At 39.4% G+C, this 24,651-nt stretch overlaps 2 protein-coding genes across 3 annotated transcripts; both read right to left on the reverse strand.

Moving 5' to 3' along the window:
- Positions 1-3,239: 3,239 nt before the first annotated feature.
- IMPA1 (inositol monophosphatase 1) lies at positions 3,240-13,158 on the reverse strand. Of its 2 annotated transcripts, none has more exons than XM_082298328.1 (9): positions 13,111-13,158; positions 12,777-12,858; positions 11,331-11,464; positions 9,307-9,411; positions 8,017-8,062; positions 7,771-7,879; positions 6,950-7,058; positions 5,308-5,459; positions 3,240-4,884 (listed from the first exon to the last, which is right to left on the reverse strand). In XM_082298328.1, exons 2-9 carry the CDS (start codon positions 12,837-12,839, stop codon positions 4,766-4,768), a joined length of 837 nt encoding a protein of 278 aa, XP_082154454.1. In that variant the 5' UTR covers positions 12,840-12,858; positions 13,111-13,158; the 3' UTR covers positions 3,240-4,765. The 2 variants fall into 2 exon arrangements, with proteins under 2 accessions (XP_082154454.1, XP_082154453.1); XM_082298327.1 differs by lacking the exon at positions 13,111-13,158 and adding an exon at positions 12,949-13,090.
- Positions 13,159-16,565: 3,407 nt separating this feature from the next.
- ZFAND1 (zinc finger AN1-type containing 1) lies at positions 16,566-24,172 on the reverse strand. The gene is made up of 8 exons (XM_082277109.1): positions 24,117-24,172; positions 23,048-23,090; positions 21,766-21,805; positions 21,280-21,407; positions 21,103-21,194; positions 20,163-20,287; positions 17,160-17,315; positions 16,566-17,017 (listed from the first exon to the last, which is right to left on the reverse strand). Exons 1-8 carry the CDS (start codon positions 24,169-24,171, stop codon positions 16,841-16,843), a joined length of 816 nt encoding a protein of 271 aa, XP_082133235.1. The 5' UTR covers position 24,172; the 3' UTR covers positions 16,566-16,840.
- Positions 24,173-24,651: the final 479 nt, after the last annotated feature.

The raw sequence follows: 24,651 nt of genomic DNA on the forward strand, positions 1-24,651 counted from the left end.
CCGGTCTTCAACACTGAAAAGGAGGGAATATTAATTCTGCTGGCACAAGTCCTATTTCACACTCCTTCTCAAGTCACAGAAAAACAGAGCCAAAGTCCTCAAAAAATTTTGGAATAATTCTTCTAAATAGTTCTCAGCTATTGTATCCCATAAAAACTACAGGGAGCAGAGCAGGATGGAAGTGAGCCGTGGAAAAAGGAATGCTCGCTAAACCAAGGGAGCGCTGGGCCTCCTCGTGTTCCCCTGACTCCGGCTGCCATCTAGTGTTGTGCCGGGAGCGGTGAGGGGCGCGGCTCTTCGGGGGTTTGTGCATCTTCCCCAAGACCGCCCACCGCCTGCGTCCACGGGCCGCATAAAACAGCACGGAACCACCCCTCCCGGGACAGCAGCAGAGGAAGATGTAACCCAGAAAGCTGAGGAAGAGCGCCTATGAAATTATTTATCAATATTTGCAGTACAACCACTTCTAAATTAAGTGCTTCACATGGTTGTAAACGTAGTCTCTGCTGAGCTAAGGAGGGACATAACAAAATGTAAACCTTAATCTTCCACTGCATGAAAAGGGGAGGTTGGCTTACTTATTGCTGTGGCACAGCCATTGCTATTGCATTTTCTTTGTCTTTTCGTTTCACTTTAAGGGGAGTACAGAGGGCCCAGTTCCCAACTAAAGCAACGTTTGCACAGAGAGAATCACCTCAGTGTAAAAGTCATCCCCGGGATTGTGCAAGAGTATGTATGACACAGTGTATGCAGTCAATGTACCAGTCACCAAGAGAGGCTATAAGCTTCTGGAACAGGATGTACAGTCGCCATTATTTTTTAGCGTCTTAATAACTTGAATTGTGCTTGAAAATTAGTTCTGCTTTGCTTTGGGAAAGAGCATTCCATTCTTTAAGCCATTCTCCTCCTCAAACAGGCGGGAGTTTGTAGCTCTCATACAGTGCCATAATATGCTCTTGGCTGAGCACAGGCCTCCAATTTGTTTGTTCCAAATGCTGCACACGGCTTTGAAGTGTGTCAGATTTTCTTTGCCCTGTTGTTTTAGCAGGCAGACAGCAGATAGTGGGCACAGAGGACATGTCAGAAGCTCCTGCTGATCTTTAAGAAGCTGCAGATCTTTGTGTGAAGATTGTACAAACTGGAGAGTGATGTGACAGACTACATTCACTGTTGTTCTTGGTGCTGGACAAGCAGTAATTCAGAGATGGAATGGATTTTGCCATCCAGGAGATCTGGCTGACACTCTTGAGGTGTCACATCATTGACATCCTTGTGATGCTTGGAGTTTGTGCAAATAAAGGCAGCCGTGCCAGCTGCTGTAGATCCAAAACTAATGTACTGTTGGAGAGCTGCCTGTCAGCACTTTAGCAACAGGATCAGATTTGTGAAGGAAGCAATTACCTCCCTCACAGGTAATGAATAGAACTGAATTAGCTGCTGGCTTTAGGAGGATGGAAAGAAGCTTGTGAAAAGAAAGAGATGTTTGTTCCTTATTTAAAATGCTTCATTACCAAGGCCGCAGGATGACATTTTGTTCTAGTCAAAATGCCCAGTTCACACTGACATTAGACTAAGTAAAATTAAACCACAGCTTTAGGTCACAGATATTATGAGGGATAGTCCGTATTCCACAAGGGAAGGGGATGCAGAGGAGGGATTTTCTATGGGGCTATTTAAGAGGGCTGGACGAGATCCTGAAGCCTTTTGTGACTTTGGCAATATTTCATGCTGGGAAAAGCTCTGCAGGATTGAATCTACTGGAATACTCTGCTGTGCAGCTAGAGCGAAGCTCTGCAGGTCATCACAGGAAACAATCGCAAATTATCAGCAAATCAGTAAATGGAGATGGCCAGTGATGGGTGGTAGCCAGGACAGCAGGCTAAGGATACCTCCCCTCCTGCATACACATCAGTGGTAGAAGTCACCATTACCTATTGTGTAGTACTAATTGTTTTAGTGTCAGGCTAAAAATCAGTCCCCTACTTCGAAGACCTTTGTTAAGACGAGCAGCAGGCTCTACAGTAACTATATAGTGACAATGTTGGCCATTTAAATTCTCAAAGTAAAGGCAAAAGGACTGGTTAAATTTGCTCATGTAGTCCTTTAATTTCCAGCAGTATTTTTTTTATTTTTTCACTTGCTCCAGTTGCTGACTCTGTCCACTTGATCTTCTTGCACCTGTAAGTTTTGAGTGTTCTTCACTCAGAGCTGAGGTTCAAACCACAGTGGTATTTGCCAGCTGAAGTCCTGGGTTGTTCACTGAAAAGTTGTGCAAGAAAGTTTCCTGTGTACTGGCCTGTTGATACCTTCATGAGGAATATTCATTACTTTAATCTGACAGTTTGTCTGTTCAGTCTGTGGTAACTGGCCTTTCTTTCCAATTGTCTCATTGCCCAGCAAAAGCTCTTGTAAATACATAATTTTATCTTAGATTTTTTTTTTAATAATTTAAGAGGATTAATTTTGCCCCTCCATCTTTTAAAGCAACAAAATCATACTTTTTGTAGTTTTGAACATTCAGGGACTACCTCATATATACTCTCAAAAGCATTTTGCATACACAGAAATCTTGACCTGTTTCATTAGAAAAGCTGGTCAAAATCGCAGGCTAGAACAGAAGCAAAATGTCTAATCTTAGTAATTACATTTCAGTGTCCTTTCACATGACAAAAGAAGTGGCCACATATTAAAGAGGTACCTGAGAAGATAATGCTTAGCAAAATAGCAAATTAGGATTTCTGATCCTCCTCAAAAGGTGGCTGAAATTAAAAAGAAAGAAGACAGTTGATAAAAACTGCCATTTAGAGAGTGAGCAAAAAAAAATTGCACTAATCTCCAACATAAACAGAGTGAAGAAAGCCAAGATAAGAAATTAATAAAAATTTTTCCTCTGATAACATCATAAGGAAAGCTAACAATGAGAAAGCTACATGCTTCAACCAGCTGACAGATCTCCAACACAAATGACAGGCAAGATAACCCATAATGTTTGAGTCTGAGGTTGAAAATGATTAATGAACCATGATCTCATTGGAACAAGGGGAAATATTTGCTCCAAAAGCCAACTGCAGGTGCATACATAATCCCACATACAAAGGCACAACAGTTTTTGATCTATGCACATCAGGGGCGAAGAAGAAAAAGTGTTCAACTCAGAGAGTTTGAGGCCCACAGATCCAGCCTGATGGGTCACAGCACTGCAGCCTGATGAATGCTAAGAAAGGAAGCACAGCTGAAGCCACACTGCTGCTAAAGTTATTTATTTCTAACATGTTCTCTCATCTTAAGTACTTTTTAGACATATCTCCATTTCACAAATAAAGTTATGCAGATTTTGTTAAACAAAAGCCACAGAAATGGTACAGAAGACATTAAAAAATAACCATGTTCCCACACACATTGTTTACAGCAACAAAGTTACACTGAAATGCTCAAAAGTTTTCCATCCTTGTCAACAGGAATTTAAAAAGTAAAATAATTTTAAGTCTGGCTTTTTGGGAGGACCTTTAAAATAGCAGGCTGACCTCATTAACATTAATCATCCAGCATTAGATACATCTTAAAATTAAGTATTTCTGAAAAATCTGCAGAAATCAACTGATTAAAAACCCTGACATTTATAATATGCACTCTGTTGAAACTTCAGTATACCGTTTTTCAAAATAAAAATAGTGGGACAGCAGTACAAAAAGTCATACTTTCCATTGCTGTGTCTTGACTAAACAACCAATGAGACAACTTTCTTTTCAACACAAAAAAAAAAAAAAATCAGTCTAAAAACTGATCTGAGTGACATCTTTTTTTTAAAGTGCATTAATTATTTGAACAGTGCACTGATGCTTTTAACAATCTTAAATACAAAAATGCAGAGAACCAGTATAATTTTCAAAGTTTACAAAAACTGACACCTAGAATTAAATCACTAATATTTCTTAATTTATAAACCCTTTAGGTAACTGTGTAACTCTCTTGGATTTAACGATTCCTTAGACTTCAAAACACACTCATCCATGAAGAAACTCAACCAAAATTAACAAAATGAAAATCATACTGCATCTTAATTTCAAGTAAGTACATTTGGTGCTAGGCGTGCTCAGACCTTAATTCTGGAAGATGCACGTATTTTCTGGCACAATAACTATTACTTTTGAAATTGCAATGGGTTTGCAAGTGTACTGGCCACATACGAGGCTAAAGAAGAGACTGTGTCTATCTACCATCAGAAAGGTAGGATGGCTACAAACCCAATGATACCTAAGTACTAAAAGCTTTAAACTGTAGCCAAAACTATGAGCAACTAACAAGTTTGGAAATGTGTGAACTACCTTTACAAAAACTGCAATGAGGTATGGAAATGGATACCACTGGAAACCAGACAGAGAAAGACTGGATAAACAGTAATGCCTTCATCTTTTTGGGTTCAGGATCAGCTGTGATGATGTGGTGTTAGGACAGCAGTTTTTGGTTTTGTCACTAACAGAACTAGAGATCTTTATTGATCTATACATCAAAGAGTCTCTTGCTATGTGTTCCAGTGTATACTAGTTGCATATATTTGCTTCTTTTTCTAGATTTTTATCTAATTGTGATGTTAAATAAAATACTCAACAGTTAAAGCTTACTTACAATATTGTTCAATCTCAAAGCTCTACTTAGCAGCCACACCAGTACTGAAAGACTACCATCTATTCAAGGTGTAGAACAACCACCATGTGGGAATACGAGACAACATTAGAAAACAACATTTAAGGTCCAGCTTTGGTGTTCAGTTGGTTGCATCATCTCTTCTCAGAGGAATTACTTGAAGTGCTTTCGCTATTCTCTCTCCGATAGCTTGACTGCTTGCTGCAATTATTCTTCGAGACATCAAATCAAATGGTCCACCTAGAAAGCAAAGCAAACAAAGCAGCCAGTTTTATATATGGAGAAAATTAAAAGCTGGTATGAAAATAAGCACTGAAAAAACTAAGTGTAAATTATACATTACAATTTAGAACCAAGTTTTGCTGGACAAAAATGCATTTAACACAACAGGTATCTCGTATGAGCTGCATTTAAATTCTCTTCGGTGTACATTTACTGTCTTTTTTCACTTTTCCAGGAGTCCAGCCAAGGCAGTAAAGGTTGTCTTGTTGCTTAAGAACATAAAATTAACCTGTTCTTTATCTATTGATGGGTTGGGAACTGTTCAGTAGTGGTTGCTGGAAAGAGGACTGAAAAGAACTTCTTGGCTTCTCATTTCAGCTACATTTTGCTCCGTTAGTCATTTAAAAGGGTAAAGAGTATTATGCAGGCCCACGTATTCACCTGTTACATCCAGCAGGACTCCACCAGCTTCAGTAATAATGATTCCAGCTCCTGCCATATCCCAGCAGTGAATCCCCATTTCATAATAGGCATCAGCTCCACCTGTTGCCACAAGGCACATGTTCACAGCTGCTGTACCAACAGCTCTAATGCTAAAGGAGATACAAGATGTTGTTTTAACTGAGAAGAGTTTGCAAAGAAGTTACAGTGTCTGTGTACACTGCACAGAGAACGCAGAAATGTCCTGATGAACTGGAGAAAGGATGATGAAATGCTGCAGAGAAACATAAAAAAATGGGCAGGAAGTGTTGCTTAAGTAGCTTGAAGAGTTTTCAAAATACAGCAAATTTTCAGAAATTACATTTACAAATTCTGTTAATCAATTTTGGTTTAAATACATCTTAAATCATTTCTTAAACTACAACATATCGTGGAAGATAATTTCCCATGAAACACTAACAGATAGTCTATTTTGCTCTTTGAATACAAGAATTCAAGGAGAGTGTATACTTTCCAGTGCTGAAAAACCATTTTTGTCAGTTTCGCTGGTGATGCTCAGTAAACATCTCTGACTTGCCAAACCCTCTAACAGTAATCACAAAAAATAAATTACACAGCATAAATTTGGTCTGGTTAACTTCACCAAATCCTTGTGTCACAGATTCCAGTTTCTTTTGGAAGTGTCAATGCACTTAGCCAGTAAGTGTGACTTGTGTAAATGCTGCAGTTATTTCAACTAACAGTAAACTGTACATTAAATTGTAACTGATAGCAGCTAAACTACTGCAAGATGCAACTTAAATCAACTCCAGTCTCAAATTATTGTTTACAAATAAAATGACCAAGTTGAACTCACGACACTCCTAAAACGTGTTTCCTACTTTCACCCTAACATATATATTCTTTAGCAGCATCGGAAGACTTTCTGGAAGTAGAAAAAATCTACATGTTAAGCATGTCAAGTGTCAAAACAAGAATCCTGAGAATCTCAGCATAATACTTGTTAGAACAAACATGAATATGGTTGAGAAACAAAAAACTGTCTGCTGAAACCAACTTTATACAAAATATTTTGTGGAAATTAGACTTTGGTTTATCTGGAGAAGAGGAAGCAGGGAATGCAACCAAAATAAGAGCAGTTCATGGACAATTTAAACTACTCAGACAAAGTAGTATGGTTTTGAAAAAGGAAAAGGAGATCTATTTTTGTCTCCTGAGACATACATGTATATATATATTAAAAAAAACAACAACAATTTTCATTACTACAAGGAAAGGAAACTAAGAAATGCAACATAGCTTCTGTTCATCCAGTTTTATTCCTTGTGTGTTTCTAGGGGAAAAAAGTGCACAAAATTGCACATAATTTTTTAAACTAGTAAATATAACACTTTGCAGTCCTACAAGCCCAAACATGCTTTGCTTCTCAATACTGATTGTTAGGGTTCTCTTCCATGTATCTAAGCTTGAAAAAGCTAAACACAGTTTCTCTGTGGAAGCTACTAGACAGAAACATTTAAACCATATTTCACATTTAAGGTGTCAAATATAACACAACCAAAGCTTTCTATAAATTATCATATTTACAATAGTAACCATTGTCAGTACATATAAATACATATAGAAAATATAAGTGTCTTACCCATGAATAGGAATACTGAGAAGTCTTTCCATATTAGAAAGAATTATTTTTATAGCCTCTGGATCACGATTTGACCCCAATTCTGTTACTAAAAGGGATTTTGTAATGTCTGGAAAAGAAACAAAACCTCACTCTTCCAACAGCACAACTTAAATAGCCACAGTGACTAGCAGAGTTTACCTCATTGCTTTCTTACAAGACTGAATAAAAGTGAGGTATCTTAATAAAATATTACATATATCAAACAAATAAAGATCTTATTACTTGGAAAATGGCAGGAAAATATAAAATACAATGAAAAAAGCATAATCTGCTCCAACTGCACATATGCATTAATCAATGACATCACTAAATAAAATTCTATTGCTAGAAAAATTAAAAGTCTTGAGATACTTAAAGATCCCATTTGAAGCACAGATTTTACTTGATGTAGGGTTGTAAGCATAGAGGAGTGCTACTGACTTAAACCTACAGGTCACACCTGGGAGAAGTTGAATTGTTTGGCAGATTTGTTACACTCTGAAGAACAATCTCAAACAGATTGCAGATATATAGGGAATTAAAAACAAAGAAACAAACTAACAAAACAACAATACACACATGGGGAATAAAATCTTCAATTGCCAAGTCCTGATTTTGCACAGATGACATCATATGCATCAAAGAGAACATAAAAGGTGTTTCTTTTGGCCCATGGCCAAAGAAAGTCTTGCAAAACAAAACTATGAGCTAAGAAATACCAATATATCCAGGTATGAAATTTCTGCTGTCTCATTTGCAATCTGGTAATTACCAGAAAGAAGCTACTCAGTTCAGCTTACCTTCTTGGCCCGATACTTGAAGTTTCTGACCATTGCAAAATGCACCTTTTCCTTTTCTGGCAGTATACATCTTGTCTTCTACACAACTATACACAATTCCAAACTCTATCTGCAAGAAAAAATACCTTGAGGTTTTTTTCCCTGTGTTCCTATTTACTATGAAATAGGAAATTACAGAACTTAGTTGTAACTAGAAACAAGCAATTAATTTGGGTTTGATTAGATATTAAGTAATAAAAAGTATACCTTTTTGTTTACAACAAAGCCAATTGAAACTGCCACAAATGGAAACCTACAAAACAAAACATTTCACTAATTTATAGTGAGATACTAAATTTCTTTCATTACCATGCTTACTCTTAATAAAGACAGTGTTCAGTTAAATGTAATGTATATTTCAAAAACAAACTTGGACTATATACAACATAGGTTTCTGGAATTTGCACAGTTTAGCTGAAAATAGAGCCAATAACACTTATTACCATTTGAAACACAAACTTTTCTATGCACAAGGGGCTGTTATTCCTGTTACAGCTGTTCCTAGCTTAGGGACTGTTTTTTACAGCCAAAGAATGCAAACAAGCCTCTATGCTACTAACCTTTCTCAGAAGGAACAAGCTGGTCTCATAAGAAGAACCAAGTTACCTCTGCCCCTACCTCCCCGTTTTCCACCAAAGCCATGACCAAGACAGATACTGAAGAATGGAGGAAGAGTGAAGACAGTGGGACTATGTAAGACATGGTGGATTGCATCTCAGTCTAAGTTTGAAACAATCAACCAGTTAATTTTTTTTCAATTCCCAGACATTTGCTTTTGTTCTTTTGGCAAAAAATACCAACTTTTAAGCCTGCAGATTCAGTAGAATGGGTTCTTTTCTTGTAAGTTTCTGAACATGTTATTTAGCAGGATTCAGAAGCTGTTTAAAAGCCATTGTGCACACAGGAGCAGTCATTTCAAAACTGAAATCAAGCAGACTCAGAAAAGCTCACTGGGGCCAAAATCTATCACATTTAAAAGACATAAGGAATAGGCTGTCAGCATTACACTGAAAGTCCCCTCCTCATCTTGGTGCAAAATACCATTGATAATTACTGGCAATATCTTGCTTTCTTCTTTAGCTGGGGCTCCTAGATCTCAACGGATTTGAAATTTCTTAGAAATCAGCACCTGAAGCTGTTATTCCCTCTCTGAAGATGCTGCAACTTCTTACTCTGAGTCCTGCTCCTGTTGAAATCTGCCCATCTATCTTTGGAATCCATGCCAAAGGCTGCTGACCCCTGCTATATAATACAGGCCTCTTATGGAACAACTGATGTAGGTAACAGACCAAGACTATTAAAATACTCACAGGAATATTAAAATGCTTACAAAAACTGCCCAGTAGCTCTCAGTAAGTAGCAATTTGTAACCATTAACAAGTTCATAGTATCTCTTTCAAAGCAATTTAAAAATTTAAAACAACCTTACTTTCAGGGAACTGGAGAAAGAAAAAGGATTATCAGTTGAGGTTGCTAACAAAAAAATGAAAGGTGGACCTGTGTACAAAGTTGGTAGTTCCATCAATTGGGTCTATAATCCATGTGGGGTTGTCTGTCAGAATGCTGCCCTCTCCAGCTGCAACAGATTCCTCTCCAATAAAGCTACAGTAGAAACACATTTAAAAGACAGAAAGAAATTGTTAAAAATGTATTAATTACAACACTGTCCTTGACACTGAAATTCTTAAAAGTGAGATGAAGCTTGGAGTACCACCAGCGATCATACATAAAAAACTGAGAAAAACATTATTTATCCATAAAGCACCAACCATATCTGACCAAGCTTGCATCAGTATTTATGATGTCAAGGATAAGCACAATATGTGGCAAAAAGAATTTTATGTTTCAATATAGAAATAATACCAGAATTTAGCATTCAGAACATTGACGTTTTCATAATTTTTTTCCAGTAACAGCATCATCAAATTTTGTTCAAAATACCTATAGCTATTTACACCTTTCAGCTTATTTGTGCTACACAACATTATTTTTTAGCTTGTGTTTTCAGTGAAAAAAGCCTTTGTGGTCTTGTGCATCTGGTTAGAACACTGCAGCAACTATTAAATTTAAAGACTGATTTAAACCCAAATATGATAAAGTTGTTAATCTCAAAATTTTAGTTTTACAAGCATGAAAAAACAGTAATATAGTAATGGAATGGAAATTCAAACCAGTTTCTGAAGAAGGGTGAGTGCATGCTCAGCCACAGTATTAAACCCCAGAGACACAGAAGGCACAGTGCTATAGCACTCCAAAGTTCACAATTTTTGCTGCTCATGAAAGCATTTGTTTTGGACTGCAAAATTATTAGAATGAGTCTAAGTGGGTGGAATTCTTTTCAAGGCCTTTTGCAGGCTGTCACAATTTATCACACATTACTCAACCTATGAAAAGTTTGCAGCAAACACATGCTTCCCTCCACAAACATAAAAAATGAGAACTACCGAGAGGTAACAAACGAGGTCCCTTTAATACTGATTAGAGTTTTATGATTAACTACAGAAGTGAAGATGACTAATCAGAAAGAAACAGCATGTTTCCAAAAAGCAGCAGACCTTCAGAAAGATGAGACTGAATATAGCTGATGAGTAATTCACTAGAAAAAGAAGTTCAGCACCATTATGTCTAATGCAACACTGGCTACCTAAAATAAAAAGAAGCTAAAATATTCAAAAATGCTTATCAGTGTCACAGAAACTGTTATTTCAAGGTCATTCCACAAGTCTGTATGATTATACTAATTTGGTTACTGAACTTTTGCACCACCTCCGTTGCCCCAGTTCTACACAGATTTCTTATATTCCACATATACAGCTACAGTAACAAAATCTCCAAGAAAATGCAAGAAAAAACCAGCAAACTGACTTTAAGGAAACTGTATTAAACTTGAGCCATTGTGTCAAAATGCTAAAGACAGACCCATGTAAGCAAAATACATATAGATCACCCGTCATGAATACATTTTTCAAGGAGTGGAGGATAGGGATATAGAGAGAGGCAGGGGAAGAGGAAAAAAAGGGAAGAGCAATTAAGAAAGCAGTATTTTGTATGACAGCCTTTGTGTTATGCAGAACAAGAAGATCCTGTCTTCTTTTAAGGATGTTTTATGTTGTCAAACTGTATGAGATTTGCCAAAGGCACTCGGTTCCACAGGACCCATCCCACATAGACAGCAAAGGCACATTAGTTTCAAAAGCAGACAAGAAATCTGGGTTCCAGGTCTCCTGGGGACACCTCTGATTTTCCAAAGCAATAACCAAGAAGTTTCTTTCAGTTGGCTCAACAGCAAATGAAGTTCAGTCTAAGTTTTGTCTCATGTCAGTAACCTGGGGACACCTTGTTTTGTTGCTACAGCCCTGTGCAAAACTTCAACCTGCTAGTACTCTAAAATACTTAATTTATTGAAGGTAAAGGAGAATGCTGCAATTTTCCAGCATGCCAGTTGTACTAAAATTTTACCAAGCAAAATCATAAATTTTCCATTTTTTTTCTGTCAAAAGCATACTGGTAAACAGCCATACCTGTGAGAAGGATACTTTTCTTTTATCAAAGAAATAATGAAGTTTTCTACTTTTTGATCAGTTTCTGTCACTAGATCTACAGGTGAACTTTTAGTCATAACAGATATTTCTTCTTTGAGTGCTCCACGGATTATCTGTTAAAACAAAAACAAAAAAAATCTTTCACTGTTAACAATATGGAAAATATTAGTTTTCAAAAAAAATCTGAGCATCATTTTTACAGCCATTTTCTATACTGCATATACAAAACACAAACACAAGCAGTGACATGGATTTAACTGCAGGAGCTGAGACTTGCATCTCTAGTCCCTATTCACTACAAAGTTTTACATGGCTTTAAATCTAAGTACTATAGGAAGATCTCCAGGTAGATGAAACTGGGGTCCATTTTGTTAGGACAAGTTTTAAATTTACAAATTTAAATACCAAAGTTGAAGAAAACACCTGACACTGAGCTCAAATCAGCTATTTTTAGCCAGACCCAGCAGTTATGATCTTAAAACTATCAGTATCAGCTTAAGCAGGAATCCATGCCTCATAGCCCACAGAATTATTTTACTATAACTCAGAAAGATTTTCTGAGGGAAGACTTTAATGAGGTCGTTGCAGCGACAATGTTGCACAGATTTTGCAGCTCCAGGGGACAGAATTAGTACATGTGTCATCTTGTCTGGCTGCCACAGCCTTCAAATGTACCAAGTAGAACTACTAAGTAGAACTGAACGTTTGGTAACCACTCCTGCTGAGGCTTTGCCAAGATGTACGAACTTTTTCTTGTTCTAAGCCGTCTTAGATCTCAAATGGCAAAATGTCATCGCTGTAAGGGATGGTTTTTATTTACAGAAGCAAAGCAGTTAATGAAGAGAAACAATCATAGAGTGGTTTGGGTTGGAGGGAGCCTTAAAAACCACCTAGTTCCAACCTTCCTGCCATGGGCAGGGACACCTTCCATGGACCAGACTTAGAGCTCCATCCAACCTGGCTTTGGACACTTCCAAGCACGGAGAGAACACAATATGGTATTGTGTGCCATCAACAAGCCACTGTATAAAGCTGATTGAAGTGTTCACAAGAAAGAATGTCACCGACTTTCAGGCGGTAAAATAATAAGGTAGACAGGAGTTGTTTAAGGGTGATGCTCTTTGTTTACCACAATTCTGAGTTTTATTTTTTAAATCAAACTCAAGGAACCAAAGTTACTCCTTAGTCTTTACGGACTTTAACTCCAGGCCAAGGAAAAGCACAAAGTTGTTTTCTTAAGCTAGCCAAATTGCAAACATAAAAGACAATCTAATCTTGCACTTGACCATCACAAACTATTCTGCCCATTTACGTTTTTGACAAAACACTCTTAGGAAGAGATTCTAACATCAACCTCCTTCAAAAAGCTATGTACATATTAAACTCAATAAATAACGTTATTATTTATAAAGAGCTTATACATACCTCCCCAGCTTTCCTTGCTAAACCAACTGCATAATCCATACATTCTTGCCAGGGATCTGCCATCTTTCCCGAGATAAAGAACCTAGCAAAAGGAGAGATCCATGCAAAAAATTGTTACGTCTTCTTTGTTTTCTTTTTTTTTTTTTTACAAACTCGAAGTTTCTTGCTTCACCTGGTTTATTTTTAAGCACTGTTCAAGTGAGCGCTGAGCGCACGCCCCGCCCCGCCCCGCCGCGGGGCTGCGCGGTGCCGCGGGACGCGTCCGGAGCGCGGCCGGCACGCGCAGCCCCCTCACGGCGCCCGAAATGGCGGCGGCCCCGCGCGCCGCACTCACCGCCGCCGCCGCCGCCTCCGCCGCTGCCGCCCCGGCGCAGGCGCAGCGCGCGAGGCCACGGGCCCGCCTCCTCCGCCGCCCCGCTCGGTGGCGGCCGCGCCTGCGTGTGAGGGAGCCCCGGCCCGCGGGCAGCCGCCTCCGCGCCGGCGCTGTCAAAGTTTACCGGGGAAGTGTTGAAATTAGACTTTGATGTCGACTTCTTGTTAATAATTGGACGTGGCAGGGCGGAGATACCGTAAATGCTCTCCCATGGAGCACGCGATTGAAGTTTATCATAGAATTGAAAGGGTGGTTGGGGTTGGAAGGAACTTTAAGGATCATAAAAGCAACCCCTCTGCCGTGGCCAGGGACACCTTCCACTAGATCAGGTTGCTCAGAGCCCCATCTAACCGGGCCTTGTTCACTTCCAGGGGTGGGGCATCCACATCGTCTTGGGAAAACTTGTGTCAGTGCCTCAGAAACCTCACGGAGGGTGAGTTCACGGTGTTCAACGAGTTTTGAAAGCAATTCGCCGTTCAGCTGATGCATTTTAAGTATTAATTAAAATCATACAGAGAAGAAAAACCTTCCAAGCCTGACAGATACCAGTTTCATTTTTTCCTGTGGCCTTTTGAGCTTATTGTCTGTCATCAAGCAAAGGCAAAACACTGAGGGCTTGTCTTGTCCTCACAAATTGCAGCTGATGTAACTTACTGTTCTATGTAAAATGGTGATCTGGGTAAACAGGGCAAGGGTTGCAATTTGCTTTATGCTTAAAATAATCATAAAATGTCTACAACACCAAAAGAAGCAGTCTATCCCATTGCCCTAATGCCAACCCAAGGCACAGCTGGGCCAAAGGGGGTTAGTTTTGTCCTTTCCACACCAGAAGATACAGTTTCCACTCTGACCGACCCTGCTGTGTGGGACAAGTCACTGTGCAATTCCACATTTCCTCCTTCCCTTCTCATAAAAAGGAATAAGCCTGCTTTTTAAAGTATTTACAGTCATTAAAGAACTACAGAGACGATAAGTTGTGGTTTTATTGATTATTTTGCAAGTCGTTCTTTGCAAGGTTATACGAAAAGCATACAGCCCGTTCAAAGAGGCACTTTGGCTCAGATTCGGTTTTTGTTGAGGCAAGCACCTGAACACGCCCCAGTACAACTTATATAGGACTGCATGAGTGTTATGAGAAATGGCTTTTTTGACATCATTGATTGTATACTTAACATTACAGCAAGGGTTTTACAGGAGATTTCAAATTCTGCATTCACCTTAAAATCAGCAGAAGTAAAACAGGAATGCCTGAAGTTCTCTCCTAACAAGTATAAGAATTTTCCTAATCCAAACCACAATTTCTATTCTGGCTGAAATGAAATTTTGTATTTTACATATGAGGCTACTAGGAGGAAAGCTAAGCTGCAAGGTGTATTTTTATGTGTCACCTGATAAACTGAATGAACAGACATGACTTATTGATAAGAAGTCTGCGAACTAGACTGATCACACCCCAGCGTGCATACTTTTCTAAAACAGACACCGAAACAGAAAATGCTGAAAATAAAAGTATGAGAGATTACTGCCTGCTTTCTTAGTGTGATGTATTCTGGTTTACTAAAGCATTGCCCAGCCGATCTAACAGCTCACGTATCCACGCAGAATTGCACTTTGGGTGTTAATACAGTCCTTTCCAAACTGTTGCATATCTTACAAACATGCCAGGCAACTTTGTAGCAATGTTTGAACTGGAACAAGGCCGGGAGCCGCTACCACAGCATCTCATAAAATGTGAAGCCTTGACCTTGTGCATTCTCTAAAATTACAGCTAGAACAACCAAAATGCTTGATATTCACCTATTTTTGTAGTTTGGGAGAAAACATTGTTTATTATCAAATCAGCAAGTATTTGATAAATTCCTCTTCTCACTTGCATAACTTCACATACATTTTCTTTGCATCTCCTAGAAGTTAAAGTTTTATTTATTAACTTTGAAGTGAAACAGTTCAGCACCTTATAAACACAGGCCTGTAAAATTATCAGTGGTTTCAAATGCCAAATGACTCCTCCAAAGTGTTTTCGGTTTTTTTTTTCAAATGCAGTTGTTCAAATGCATTTCCCTATGAAAATGTGCTAGGATAATAAGTTTTAGAAAAAAACAACAAAAAATGCTAAGTAAAGATATGTTTGAATCTAAACAGGTGAAATGAGAGCAATTCTAGCCTAGGCAAGATACTAAAGGTCAGAGAAAGTTTCTGCTTTTGTTCCTAGCATCATTGATTAGAGTGGAGTTTTCACCTCTCCTCTACTATTTATCTGTCAGACTAGCTTAATTTGGTTTTGCTTCTGTTTCTGAAAACTACGTGGAATGAGCTTCTGTGTACCATCTTAGACACATTCCTGGAATAAGATGATAGTGAAAACTTTTTGGATTACTATCAACTGTAACTTGCCATGTTTGTACTGTCAGTTACAGGCTGATAGCCCTTACCCATTACTGGCGATTGATGAAAGCAACGACCCTGGTAAAACCTTTGAGGTCTCCCCAAAGATTAACTTCCTGCATCCCAAGTCTATCTTCTCTCTATTCACAAAAAAGCGTTATTTCAATTATTTTGCCTGAACTGCTAGGGCAGAAAAATCAGGGGCAGGAGGAAAGGTGTAAGTAGAGAATGGGGATTTTCTGCTAAAAAAAAAAAAAAGAAAAAGACCCTGTTGCACAACAGCATTTTTCACTTGCTTTTGTAGCAACAGTGTGGGGAACAAGTTCTGTTTAGGGCTCTTCCCAGCGCACTGGTTCCACAATGCTGGTTGGCCTCTTACAGCATATTCTGACAGCAGCCTAAGATAAAAAGAAAGATGAATAGACAGTTGCAGAGGAAAGGGAGGAAAATAAACAACAAGAGAAAAGGGAACTGTTCCTTTTGTAGTGGAAAGCAAGATAACAACTGGAGAGACAGGCAGGGGAATGCAGAAAAATGCTCCTATCCTTTCTGCTGGCCAGAGACAAAGATTTCCAAAATATCCAGCCACTGAAAGCCCTTTCCTTCATGGAAACCAGGAAACACCTTCCTTTTTGTGGCATCCACACCACATCCAGTAAAGTAATTTATCCATACCTAAGTCATGTTAAAACTACAGTAAAGAGTACTGTAAAGCAAAATAAGTGACAGGCTTACTGAGATCTTTTATCCCCCACTAATCACACAATGAGATTTACAAACAGGAAGACACCTGAGTGAATTTTCTTTTGCTTCATAAAGCTTTCCTTCTAAATGTCATTAAACTATTACAAGAAGAAAGCGTGGACCTGGTGTATGGACAGTGCTGGTTTCCAAATGCAATGAAACCTGTTCTTGTAGATGTAGAAAAGATGCTGCAATAGTGTATTATGTTTCTTTCCTTCAGAAAACTGTCATACTGCAAGTTTACATTTTCATTATTTTATTGAGACATACTGTCCCCACCACTTACACAAAAATAAATACCAAATTTAAGAAAACATTCTTGATATTATACAGCTCAATAGAGCAAGAATTTATTCTAGAATGTGAGTATCTGTAATATTAGCTACTATAATTTTCCTTTCAGGACATAGGTCTTCTGTCAGTCAAGCAAATGAGAAATTGATGGGAATTGTGTCTTTACAATGGAAGATAGATTCTGGCATACCAGTGATTTTAAAAGAAAACTGGACTTGCTTGAATACCATGCTTCTAAAAAATATTGGATTTTTTTGTTTGTGAAAATTTATTGAGTGATAAAGTAGGACTCTGGATCTTCTATAAACAGAACATCATTATCAAGATACTCCAGAATTATATTCCCTCCATTGTACAGTGGATAGTCTTTATCAGATAGCCATGTTTCCAGTGTGTGTTCAAATGGCAAAGCTTCTCCAGAGGCAGTATGGCATAACCTCAGCTTCTGTAAGAAAAATAGCACAGAAATTAACATCAAGATTTCCCTATCCAAGATGAAAGAAGTGGAGTGGGAGAGGGACAAAAGGGTAAAGAAAACTAAAAGCTAAATACAACAACCTAGAAAATGCTTGTTATTGCTGACTTACCTGGGATGTTGATTTGTTGTTGTCATTTTTAAGGCTTGCTAAGGAAGCTGCAAAATCTACTACTTTGCCAATACTCCACTTACTGCAAAAAAACATGGGTTTGCTTTTCTCTTTGTTTGTTTTTGGTAAAAATACTTGAAAGTAAATTCTTTCTGTCTAGAAAGACATGAAAAATAAACACAAAAATTTATCCACAGAAGAAACACATCATTCCAGTCACATACATCTAGTAAGTTTTAAGTAAAACTTAAAACTTTTTTTTTAAGATTTTCAGTAAAAACCCCCAAAATTACCAACTGAAATTTGTTTTATTCCATCAGGACAATTTTACTGCAAAACATAAATGACCAAGATCATCAAATCCAGTCCTCTCCAGCTGCAGGCACATATATGATGGACAGTAAGTTCTTGAAGGTGGAGAGAACATCTTTTCCCACCAATCCCAGAGCACAGTTATATACAGACAGACATGAAAAAGTATCTGCCCTCGTGAGGAAAAGGTGAGTTTGAATAAGCAGTATTTGTTTTTGGCAGCAGTATAGTGTCTCAAACTGGAATGCGAAAGCAGTTAAAACAGAGCAGTTCACTGTATTAGAAATGCCTGCTTCACAAACCAACATTTAGATCATGACCAGCTAATCCTTTATCCTGTACTGTATCCTCATTTTATGTACTAAACAATCTTTCTACTAGACTGAAAGATTTTTTTAAGAAATGTCAAGAGTAATCTATGAGGGAGAGATTCTGAATGGGATTGGGGTAAAACATAGCAAGCATGACTACTATGTATTCATCATTTATGATCATCCTTGCTGAGTCAAAGCCAGACACTATCAAACAAGACACAAGTCTTTTTAAAGGATTTATTTATGTGTTCCCTAGGAACATATGGAACGACCTCAACCATGTTCATAAAACTGACTCTGAATTTCAACCTGTGCATTTTCCTCTAAATTTGAGTGTTCTTCACACAGAAGAAAAGAGAATCATGTCCTGGAGCTATCCCTCTGAAACATCAGAAAATATTAGCAATTGGAGTAGACTGAGCAGTAGTTTCTTATTCAATTGTTAAGGTAAAACTGGAACTCCCTTTTGCCTCCCTCCATCCCCCAAAACCAGCAAATGCAACCAGGAAACCTAAATACATTCAGTATGGATATTCTCTGCTGGAGTCAGGGGAACACCAACTGGGCTATTAAAACTATTGATGAAGAAACAATGCCAGGGCCCCAGACAGGAGGTCACCTTTTCTGGGGACCAAATGGATTGTGGGCAGGAAGTAAGCCCCCTGGTCCACTTGGCAAATTAATTATGTTGGACTTCTCCCTTGAACACCCAAGGGATGGCGTTATACCCTTACTGGAGATAAAATAAGGAAGGCTTAGGGAAAGCTTTTGCTTGTGGTAAAGCTGATGGTCTTACCACTCTGGCAGGATTTAATCAGTGGTTTGCTGACACTCCCATGCCCTCTACTGTGTAGTCTGACAACGGCATTCATTAAAAAAAGAAATCCAGGAATGGTGTGAAGATCACGGAGTTGCCTGGGTGTTCCACCTGTCCTACAAACCTCAAAGTAATGGTGCAGTCACAGAGTGGACTGGTCCACTAAAATGAGCTCTAGGGCAAAGCTTCCATAAGGAAAATGGGGTAAAGCCCTACTTAAAATTGTCTGATGTTTAAAGTAACCAGCAGATACCCACCAGATGCCCAGTGGAACAAGCTCATTTTCCTGCTCTCCAACCAGTAAAATGTCTAACAAACCCCCACTGTCAACCCTTCTCTTTTCTCAGGGTGACAATATTCTCTTTTCTCAGGGTGACAATATTCTTATTAACTACCCTATGAAGTTTAAAATACCTGTAAGTATTTTATACTTCCCTTAGTAAAGGGCACATGGAAAACAGTTTCTAAATGGGGGCTCCATTTAACTTTCACTAAGCTTTGGATAATTCCCAAGAGTGAGTAATTTCTTACCATTTCAGATAATGAATGGAACTTGGACAGGTTCTTTGGCCTGAACAAACCTGGAGTGTGCCCAAGGAATCATCACTTTACCTTTGTAGAACACTCAGCTGTGAAAAGATGATCACAACACCTACTGTATTGTACTGACCCTCATCTGTACCTCCTTCCTCCCTATTTCATGAATGGGATAATAATTGCATCATTCAGTTTATGAAAATCATTTCTCTAATGGGGTTTTTACACATACAAATGGTATTGTATATACAACACCCTCAATCTTCAGATGCTGATTCTGGGTGAGTAGCTGAACCTGCACCTGAAACATCTTGGTACCAATCTTAGTTGGCACAGTCATCCCTCAACCCTCCAAATTATCAAACTTTTAAGGCACATTCTTATGAAAAGACTGTGTTGTCCACTACAATGCCCCAACATATGAATTCAATCTGGGTGGGAAAACCAAGCAATTACATGTTTCAGGGCTAGATTATCTGAAATATTGATATTGCAAGCCAAGTATTAAGATATGACACAATCTGCAGAGCGTCCATGTGATAAGGAAGCACAAGCTAAGATGTGCTATAAAATTCTGTGCTGCACTACTTCAAAATTGTGCTACAGTGATTCTAAAAATTCTGTTCTAGTCTAATAATAAAATTCTATGCTCTGCTGATCATCAAATTCTGCTAAAATAATAAGCTTTAATACAACTTAATGCTGTCATCATTCTGCCAAGGATCCCCAAAAGACCCCGTCTGTCCCTGCGGTGCTATGTGACAGCCATGTAGCAGGCAAATATATTTCTGCTATAAAATAATAGAATTTGACTCGACTGCTCTGAACCCCACACAGACATCTTACAACAGAGATAAAACCAGTGAGATTGCTTTTGGGTACCAGCCTGAAATATACATTTAAGTGAGTGTGGTCCTGAAAAATTAAATCCAATACCAAGCTGAGGGAATTAGATGATCAAGCAATTTAGAAAACTTTCCATTTCCTTTGAGAATTCAATTATTGAAAACAAACATCACTGACCTGAGGCAAGGACTTGTCCCCACATGCATGCATTTTCAGTTTCATTAATGCCACTTTTGCTGCTGTCTCACTGTTTTTTGCTCCTTTACGTTTTTTGCTTTTTGCTTCGTCACTTTTTTTAGAATCTGAGAACAATATTATTCCTGTTAGTGTGATCATTCTGACTGTTTCCTGTGCATATTGTATGACATAGACCCACTTAATCTGTTGGGTCTCATTGTATCTCCAAGAGTGCCATCCCTTTTCATGTCTATTCATATCCTCCCAAGGTCATGTATCAGAATTTTTACAGTTCTAGCAGAATTCCTTTACATTGAAAGGTAGATGAACACTATCACCAGGTAAACACAGGCTGCAAAAGCCAAATAGATACAAATTCTTTAGTTTCTACACCTGTGGCCATCACAGCATTCATATGGCAACAGTTTCAGGTCCTCCTTTCTACACATAACCCCACTGTCCAGCTGGGCAGTGCTGTTTATTCTCTTTCCCATCCTCAAGCTTCTTTAAATCTGCAAAACATTACATTGTAGAATCAGAGTTTTCTGGCCATCTTGATTGTGTAGGTCTGATCCCAACAGATTGACATGCACATTTGACACAACTGCATTATTCGCACATGAATGAACATGTAAATAATAATGGCTAGATAAAATTCATTATATTATAATATTTGTAGAATGACACCAAGACAATAATTCTGAAAGAAACCTGTGCCCTATATACTCTTTTGAGATTCTCTTCATACTGTTGTTTTTGTTTTGTCTCAGTTTAGATGAACAGTCTTAAAGGCTGACATGTAAGTTTAGGGCTATTTAACAAAGGAACACTCATCCTTTCTTCTTATTTGGTCAAACTTGACCCCTCAAAGGAGGTCAGAAGCTCAAATAGCATTCTGAAGAAAATACAAGAAAAAGAGTATCTATCCCTCTGTACTTGCCTATAATATGCTGAACAAGCTGCTGGGTGGCAGCCATTCGAGGTTTTGGTGTGTCCAGCTTCTCACATTCATGGTCCGATTGATGACGATGTCTGTAAACAACAACATAAAACTTGTATTGCCTGTTCCATACATTAATTAATGAATATTGATGTTTAAACACTCTGTTTCACTCACCTGAGGCAAAAATGTTTTTCACAGTAAGGACATAACACCGGCAAAAGCTCTTTTCCATTGCAGTCCTTGAATGAGCACGGGTAAGATCTGTGCTGATCAGGTTTCACAGAATTGTTTCTTATATTCACCTAGGAATAAATACAAAATATTTTGTGTAAAGAAACAGATACTAAGATATAAATAACCATCCCAGCTTTCTAAAAAATATGTGCTAGCTCTCCATTCTATGGGCAAACCTGGTCCAGCTGTTCTCTCCTACTTTTACCCTGGTTATGTTTAGCTCAGAGGTAGAAAAAGAATCATCATTGTACTCAAAGTCTATTTACTTCTAAGAGACAGAAAAAGTGTAGATTCACTTTTTAAAGCTTTTCATATTCTCAGTTAAATAATTCATACTTATACACCATATGCATTTGTCTAGTCTGAAAACACACAGCTAAGTCACATGGAATTTTAATTTAAGGCTGTCACATATTATTAGATTACCTCAGAACACCCATGAGCATCCCGGCTCCTGTGCTGAAGGCTTTGTGGAAAAAGAAGGAAAATATCACACTGTTATCAACATTCCAGGAAAAAAAGCCTGCATGTAAAAACATTTAAGTGTTTAAAGGGTAATCTGACAAGTTTTATCATGGGAAAACTTCAATTAGATAATGAATCTTCTCCCAAGTTTTTTCTATCCTATTTCAATTCTTGAATGGATAGATCATATTCTTTCTCAGTACGTAAAACATTTACCTTTTGGAACTTATGCCTCAAGGTAAACAAACCATTTCAAGAGAATGAAGACATTACCATGCTTAAGAGTTCAGTTCTATGCAACCAGAGTTTGTCTGTTTTAACAAATTTTCAATCACCTTCCATAACAGCAGAAATCCCTTGAAGGCTTTTGATATGTTAGAAGTGAAATCTGCCCCCAGTCTCTTTGAGTTTCTCTCAGCTGCCCTCTACTAATCTGAAGTGTAAATCAAAGTGCAGGCCCTGATTTCAAGCTTGCAAGAAACCTCAAAATTTTTTCTAGAACACAACATAACCAGCCACCTCCTTTTATGACAAGGTCACCCATTTAGTTGACGTTGGGAAACCAGCAGATGCATTTTGCATTTTAGCAAAGCTTTTGACACTGTCTCTCAGAGTGTCCTTCTGGACAAAATGTCCAGCACACAGGTAGACAAGTCCATAGTATGATGGGTGAGCAACTGGCTGATGGTTTGTGCTCAGAGAGCCACAGTTAATGTGATTGCTTCAGGCTGGTGGCCAGTGGAGTTCCCCAGGGCTCAATTTAGTGCCAGTGCTCTTTAATATCTTTATAAATGATCTGGATACCCGTTAGGGCTACCAACCATACTAAACCATGAAAAGCTGTGAACTCCCCTGAGGGTGGAGAAGTCATACAGAGAGATTCTGGATAGACTAGAGAGCTGGGCAGTCACCAACTGTATGAAATTAAACAAGAGCAAGTGCAGGATTCTTCACCTGGGATGAGGAAATCCTGGTGACCAGCATACAACGTGAGGAAATGGAAAGAAGCTATGTCACGGGAACTTCAGGTTGAACATTAGGAAAAGGTTCTTCTCAGAGAGGGTGGTTGGGCACTGTAACGGGCTACCCAAGGAATTGGCACCAAGCCTGTTGGAGTTCAAGGATTGTCTGAATGACACTTAGTCATAGACTTTAGTTTTAGTCCTGAGGAGTAGGGAGTTGGACATGTTGATCCTTGTGGGACTCTTTCAGCTTGAGATACTCCGCGATTCTATGAACTTACCAAAAGACACCTGAACAGCCATCACATACAAAGGGAAGAAAATCTGAAACAAAGAGATTTGTTTTCAGTTAAGACAACATGGGTGTTGTTTTGCTAATAGTTTCTAGCTTAATTTTCACATGATTAACTTTTGCTTACCAACATCACTGAGTAGATATCTTCATAAGAATACTTAGCAACTGCATCTACACTTTAGCTAGAAGTGGCTTTTGTTAACTCCCCTAATTAGTATTACAGAAAAACATACGAGCAGGTAAATTATATACATTCCAGAAGTTGGAATTAGGCTTTAAATTCACTTTTTTTTTTTCAATATCAAGCTATGACACTGGAACATTTGGCTATCCATCAAAGTTACTAGTTATGTTAAAAACTGAATTTATTGCAAGACCACTCAGAACCCTATTTACTGACACTGGACAATTTACATTTTATTTTATGGGTTACCAACTGGAGGAGATGCTGGCTCTTAGGAAAGGAGAGCATCTCCTCCACTGGAAAGTCATGATGATCCTGCCCCTTCTTCACATCATATCGTACATACTGTCCTTGGGTGACTTAAATTGCACACATTTCCTAAACCTCTGTACGCATCCCCTGCCTACCACATAAATTCTCACAGATAAAATCACTTCACTGTCTGCCGAACTCCACCACATCACCAATGACAGCAAATGCCAGGTCCAGCCCATTACTCCACTTCTCCATCCTTCAGATTTTATGTTAACAGACCACCACGGAGCTCAGGTCACGATCTTCACGATCCCTTCATCTCTGAGTGGTCCCAACAGAAAGCTTTCGCTACAGGCGGTTCTGCTGCTTCTTTCTGAGAGGTTACATTTCCAGTAACACTTTCCGAGATCAGTGAAGGCAAGCAAGTGTGAGGAAGGGGCAAGCGGGCTATTAACCACCCAGGCACACAACCGGGGCGACAGGCGCTGGCAATGGACCGTGCAAGGCTGCAGCGGCACAGAGGACTCCCCGAGCGAGGGGGCACCCCTCGCAACCCCCGCACCGCCCCCGGCCCACCATCCCCGCCTCCACCAGGACCCGCCGCGCTCTCCCTTACCCAGCTGGCGGCAGTCAGGCACCCCACAGTGCTGCCCCACCTCCAGCTCCGCCATGTCCGCGACACGCAGGAGGCGGAGAAGAGAAGAGGCGGAGAAGAGGCGGAGAAGAGGCGGAGAAGAGGCGGAGAAGAGGCGGAGCCGGGAGCGGCCGCGCTGCGGAGGGGCCGGCGGGACCCGCCCCCGGGAGGGCGGGACAGAGGCGGGATCGAGGGAGATCCACCCGCGCCGGGCTGAGCCTGAGCCCGCCCCGCCGGCTCGGAGTTCATCATCGGGCTCAGGGCAACCTGCGCTGACCAGTCCGTGTCGGCCCAAGTGACGCTTCAGACTTCAGTGAGCCTGGAGCCGCGGCTGGTGCTCCGCGGGTTGTTCCAGGGGGGAAAAAAAGGCACGTTTTGTGTCTTATTTGTGTCGCTATTTGCATCGTCCCTCGATGCCTGTTCCCGGAGGCAGAGCGGAGGTTGACCGGCTTCCCGAAGCATTTCGTGCACCCTGTAACCTGTTGGTGTCACTCAGGTTTCCTTAGCGGCGCACCCA

Source organism: Coloeus monedula, assembly GCF_965178545.1.
Source record: "Coloeus monedula genome assembly, chromosome: 1".
Classification (NCBI taxonomy): domain Eukaryota; kingdom Metazoa; phylum Chordata; class Aves; order Passeriformes; family Corvidae; genus Coloeus; species Coloeus monedula.